At 29.4% G+C, this 6,590-nt stretch overlaps 2 protein-coding genes across 2 annotated transcripts in view; one reads left to right on the forward strand and one right to left on the reverse strand.

Annotated features, from left to right (window-relative positions):
• LOC105623794 (cyclin-dependent kinase 10) overlaps positions 1-4,856 on the forward strand; it is a gene marked incomplete at its 5' end in the record, with an annotated part of 19,733 nt that extends 14,877 nt beyond the window's left edge. The window contains one exon of the mRNA XM_012205170.1: positions 4,518-4,856. Within this exon, the coding sequence (XP_012060560.1) occupies positions 4,518-4,553 (36 nt within the window). The remainder of the gene's footprint in view (positions 1-4,517) is intronic.
• A 104-nt stretch (positions 4,857-4,960) lies between these two features.
• Positions 4,961-6,590, reverse strand: part of LOC105623795 (ejaculatory bulb-specific protein 3) — a 2,364-nt gene continuing 734 nt past the window's right edge. The window contains exon 2 of the mRNA XM_012205172.1: positions 4,961-5,133. Coding sequence (XP_012060562.1) covers positions 4,961-5,133 — 173 coding nt within the window. The remainder of the gene's footprint in view (positions 5,134-6,590) is intronic.

A 6,590-nucleotide genomic window follows, 5' to 3' on the forward strand; every position in this document is an offset into this window, starting at 1 on the left:
TAAAATCTCCATTAATTTAATAGATTTTAATTATTTTGGCAATTTATTTCTATCAATAGCATCACAAAAAAGTGGATATTATTGAGTTCTTCCTCAATATTTTTCGCAAGTCGATGCCTATGATATTTGATAAGATCAAGGTCATAAAGATTGTTTCTCTTATTTTTATTTTTACACTGAAAATTCATTTTTATATAAAAATAAAATAAAAGAAACAATTCTCAATGACTTTGTTAACAAATGTTATTCAAAGTATGATTCTGAACAACATTCAAGAGGTTTTCTTCTTCATTGATTATTTGACCTTTGCTCCGTAACCGAAGCTACTATAATCAGTAATCATGATGGAATCATATATGTAATACTCCTATATTGCTAACGCAGCCACTTTTTGAGGGGGGGGGGGGAGTGCGAAGACAGAGAGATAGAGAATAATTACACTTCTCATTTCCATACATGTGGGTAAGATTAGTTAGGAATACGCGCGTATTGAAGATTTCAAAGTACACTATCTAAGTGAGAGGTAGATATCATCTGCACCGTGATATTTTCGCCAGCTTTTAAGTGGCGTTAAGAATATAGGAATAATATATGGGTGGAATTAGATGTTTTATTGCGTATAATATGACAGCATAACCGTCAAACCGTAACAATCAAAATCATCCTTGAATGAATGTTAGCGCAACTTTAATTTTTCTAAGATGTGAAATATGTCAAATACATGTTTTAATACGATATGCCAAACATATAAAAACTCGAAAAAATAAAATCGAATTATCAAATATTACACTCATGTAGCTGCATTTAGGGGAATGTGGGGATGCCATTATTTTGCTATTGCGTATCTTCGGGAATACAACATCTTGTCTAATTCCATCAGTAATAACAAGTATAGAAATAACAGAGTCGAAATAAAGGAATATCTGAGTTCTGAGAATCGAAAGTTTCAGTCATCAAAGATACAATGCCCGTGAAAATGGTGCAGCTCGCCGAACAGGCGCCTGTGTGTACGGCATCGTCAAATTGCTCAAACGCGCATTAGAACCATGGGGGATGATGTGCTCAGTTTGCAAGCGTCTCTCTCTCTCTCTCTCTCTCTAAATCTCCGCCGTTTCTGTCTATGAATGTCGCGTGAGATTCAAAGGCTGCCAACTATAAAACGCAAAACATGGAACGATATTCATAGATCTTATATTCAAGACCGTCTTAAATACGGTCTTATGAAGTCACAAACCAATCAGAAGGCTGCATTAGCAATTTAAGACATTACTTAAGACGGTCTTGAAATAAGACTCGACTATGAATACCGGCCGTAATCTGTTTTTATTTTAAAACTGTCTTAAATAATGTCTTAAGATGCTAATACAGTCCTCGGATTAACTTGTGACATCTTTAAACTTACTTAAGACAGTCTTAAATATAAGAATGGACTGTGAATGCCGGCCTGTTTCGCGTCATGAAATTGGTACTGATTTTTTCCTTGTTTAACACATTTTATGTTTCTCTTTATATAAAGTATCTCGAAAGTTTTTGTCGCTTTTATGTATTATAGATAGAGCGAACTAAACTGAGTCGAAAAGTCCTTTACTATTTTGCAATTTTTGCAATAGTTAACAAGATATTAATTACTAAAAATTGCTAAATATTGGTCTTGAATAATTTTTTATTCAAATACTATTAATTTTATAGAAAAGCTTTAAGACTGCCTTAAGAAGATTCTCCATTTTAAAAAAGGAAGGGCTATACAATAATATAACAGTTAATTAAGTTAATTAAGTGAACGCTGAATAATTATTATCTGTGTGATTGGAGGTATATCTTACACACTTCGAAACGCAATCTAACTTGCCGCTAAATTCGCTTGCATACACACATGCTCATGCCGTCTAACTATGGAGAATAGAGGATAGGAGGCCGAAACTAGGCTTTGAAAAATGTGGTTTTTGAATTGGTATTGGTGGTGCTCAATAGGTGGCGTTCGAATCGCAAAATTCCTCTCATATATGTTACGCACACACAATCGAACACACATAAGAATAGAAATGTTATTCTTTGACATCATGCTCTGACAGTGACAGGAAGACATAAATTGTCACTAAATGGAGCATTCTTCATGTAAAATTGGTATGACTACTATGCAAACTGCAAGAACTGTGTGGTGAAACGAAAGAGACATCTCGATCGAACTACCTTGATCAAAAAGTTCCCGGAATTCATTCAGAAAATTCAAAATACAGTTTTATTCATCAAAAGTGATATTGTCCCCTTCAAAGTACTCCCCATCGACTGCAACGCACTTATACCAGCGCTTGATCTAGCTCTCGAAATATTTCTCTATTGTCGGTATAGCCATCAGAGCCGTCTTCGATTTTTCCATTACCTCCTTTCGACTGTTAAAACGCGTTCCCCGTAATGGTTTTTTTGACTCGATCGAATAGAAAAAAATCAGTTTCCCAACATTTCCAAGATTTTCACACCATTGAATCCATTTTTAACGCAAAATTTAATACAAACTCGTTATTGCAAATTCAACTCCATTTTTAAAACTGTAAAAAATCGAAAAAATCGAAAATACATGCAGAGGTAGATGTACTCAAGACGGCGTAACTTTTACAAATGTCAAGCTATGGTGATAAAATTTGGTGGGAATGTCAATGATAGATGTGGCAACCAAAAAAACAACTCAAATCAGCTAACTCAGAGCATCATCTGGTGATAATTCCGGGAACTTTTTGATCAAGGTAGTTTAGATAACCACTTTTAATTACGCTTTTTGATGGCCTCGTCCATATAAGTTCGACCTAATATTCTCTATACTCCATGCATCTAATCAAATCCAGATTGGAGTATACCTTTAAATCCATGATAAATCTAGAAGAATGTATCAACATTACTTATTCAATTATTATGTCCACTGAACGAGTCAGTGAAATTTAAATTCTCCTTTATAAAAATGCTAAAACCGCGTCTGGTAATTTGAATAACGCGCGCTTTTATTATGGTGTGAGGTTATCACGTTTTCAGTTTTAATGTCATAATTAAAGAGAAATGAATAATTCATGAACATTTCAGTCTCACATAAAAATGATACGATAAAATTTCAATTTTTTTATTCTGAAACATTCTTTAAATTCCTTCATATGAATATAGTTTTTAAATTTTCTTATATTTTGTTTTCAAATAAATTACTTAAAATCCTCTTTGTCGTAAGGATTGTAAGATTTTAGAAAATTATTATATTTAAAGGAAACTATACGGTAAAAAAATTTGAAAAAATTCAGGATTGCTTCTATTTTTATAATAAATTTATTCTCAAAATTTGATCGAGTTCCTATATTATATCAAATAACTGGAGAACTTCCTTAAGTACAGTCTTAAGATATCATAAGTTTATTCGAGAACTGTATTAGCACTTAAGACATTATTTAAGACAGTTTTAAAATAAAAACAGACTACGAATATCGCCTCATGTTTCGCGTTTCACAGTTTGTAGCCTTTAAATCTTACGCGATATTCAAAGACGGAGATTTATAGAGAGACGTTTGTAAACTGAGCACACCATGTTATCCCTTCCATCATTAGAACGGACGATCGAGTCGTCCCTATTCTTGAATAAGAATACGAAATGTCACAAATTAAAATAGCGCATACAAAAATTCCATATACAATCGACCAATCATAGTCGAGAAATTGTCATTTTTGTATGTGAAAATTATTCGCATGTGTTCAAGAAGAATCAAGCTATGCAAGCAACGAACAAAGCTATGTCAAACAAGACACGGTCAAACCAGTCAAAATATCAAAAAATTTCTTTTAAACTACGAAAGACCTCTGAAATGCCATCCGCCGCGGCTGATATAATAGAGAACAATATTCAAATTTTAGTCGTCGGTCGGATACCTTGGATAATACTAATAATGTCAGTAACTTTCAAGCCTTATAATTCGAAAATTTATATTTAATAAAAATGAAATTATTGGAGCGTTTTACAAAGCTTTTGATATCAGCTATTACTATTCTGGAATAAAAAATAGGATGTTCCAATAAAAAAAAAATCAACGTGAGCTTGTCCTGATCTTGGCGACACCAAACTCATCAGATCAATAAATACATTTTAAACCCTACAATTTTTGTCTGAAATATTTTTGTCAAAAATGCTTCGTTTTCGAAATTTAACCGTTTCCGGACTTTTTGAGGACCTGTATGTATCGAGGTGTATTGATAGATTCCTTTTTTATTCTTTACAAAATATTTTTTAATAAATAACCATTTAAATGCAAAAAAATTGTTTTTTAAATGACAAGGCAATATTACTTCTAACGGATTAACATGAGTACAAAGAACTATTTTTTGCAACAAATTGCGTCAAAACTATTTTTTTATTTTTAGTCCTTTTATTAGATTTATTTTGTGCGTGCGTGCGTGCGTGCGTGCGTGCGTGCGTGTGTATGTGTATATATATACGTACATATTATATATATATGTGTGCAAATTTTATGTATATTTATGTGTTTCAGCTTGGATCATTGGTTAAGAAGAGACGTGTTGAATGAAAAAATTTGCTACTTAAAGAGATTATACTTGATCATCTCTACATGTCTTATCCTAATTGCATTTTATGATTGATAACTACGTATATACTTATTGCCAAATACACTATACAAACATTTATGTAATGATAACATCTTTATTTAGAATGGTGACATGGTCAGTGAATGATGAATTGCATAACGTAACATCTTTGCGAAATGTGCTGAGCGAGTAAAATGAAACCTTTAATAAACTTTTTGTATATTGACTGAATTTCATTTGATTGTGTCATCATGTATTTCTTAATAAATATCAATTCTCAATGATAAATATTTCACAATATAGTTGTATATTTGGACAAATTATATCTTACATTAATTTTTGTATTCTCATATAAAAATAACAATTACATTAAAATATTTTTAAGAATTTACGACTTCTCGTAGCGTTTTTTGTACTCGCCATGCGGATCATATTTAGCAACGAGACGATCCCAATCTCTGGATCGTTTTGCTTTAAGATGATTTATCACCTTCTCCGCCATAACTTTCTGTTTATCGTTGCATTTACTGCAATTGCTCGACAAAGCATCCGGCAGAGTTTCTATAAATAAAAAAGTACATTTTATTATTTTGGTATTAAATACTAGCTAAAACTTAAATTAGTTCCAAACACACGGCACAATATATTTAATGAATGTTATTGTAGTATTAATTATACTTTTATAAGAGCATAATCGAACAGTCTTGCAAGTTCTTGCAGAAATCTGTTAAATTAATAAAGAAAAAATTTGTAAAATTAGTAAAGAATTGGGAAAAAAATTACAATTATATATTTTATATATATATATATATATATATATATATATATATATTTACGATCAATGAGTTTTATCAATATTGAATAAAGGAAATTCTGACATATTTGTACGGAAATGTTCATCTTTCAATTACGTGATTTAATAAATTCTCGTTTTTAAAAGTTCCGAATGATGAATTATATACTTTTAATTGCTAAACATTAATTTAATTTCAGACTTCAAGAATTCTCAAGAGGATCCCATTTGCATTTTTTGATTGCACACATGACTTACATCAGCTCTTGCCTAAAAATTTTTCACTGCGTATGTCATCTATAAGAATATTTTATATTAAATTAACGAATTAGTGATGTGCGCCATATGTGTGTAATCGGAGCTCTTTCAAATTCTCATATATAAATATAACTATCAACTGAATTTTTATGTTTTGTAAACTAGATCTAGTTATTAGATCTTAATTTTAATTTCCATGTTATTATATTTATACTATATTATACTATATTATATTTATACTATATATTTATATAATATAGTTTTTATATAGTCTCATCAATTCTTTTATTAAATTGACATTTTTAAATGAAAATTATTGCTCATTCCATGGCTTTATAGTTTCTAAAAAAAATTGTTATGTTATATTACTGTAAAATATTTAAATTTAATTTTTATGATTACATTATTATAATTATTAATATTTAAATGTAACAGTATTAATGATTAATTAAATGCACGCTATGTTTCATTGTTTACATAATTGAAATTCTTTATACAAATTGGAATACTTTTCAGAGAATTACTGAGAAAATTTATATCTTCTTTTTTAAAATTTTTCATATATTTGTATATGAGTTTTAATATACTCTAAAAATGTAATATACTCTATAAAAGATAGTAAATTCTAAAATATTCTATAAAATATTTTATTTCTAAGATTTTTCTTATTTTGTAATTTTTGAAGAAAACTTATAAAGTTCGAAGATATTTTATAGAAATCTTTATAAATTTGAAATATAACAAATTCTTACAGATATTAGAATATTTTCATTAGAGATAATAAATACAAATATTGATGAGAGATAAGATTAAAACTTGACTATTTACATGAATTTTATAATACAAAAATTTTGTATCTTAACAAACATAATATAATGTACAGATGTAAATATGAAATAAAATTTACAATTCACAAATTTTATAAGATAAAGTTCACATAAATGTAACTTTATATGGATAACAATAT

Source organism: Atta cephalotes, assembly GCF_000143395.1.
Source record: "Atta cephalotes unplaced genomic scaffold scaffold00064, whole genome shotgun sequence".
NCBI lineage: Eukaryota > Metazoa > Arthropoda > Insecta > Hymenoptera > Formicidae > Atta > Atta cephalotes.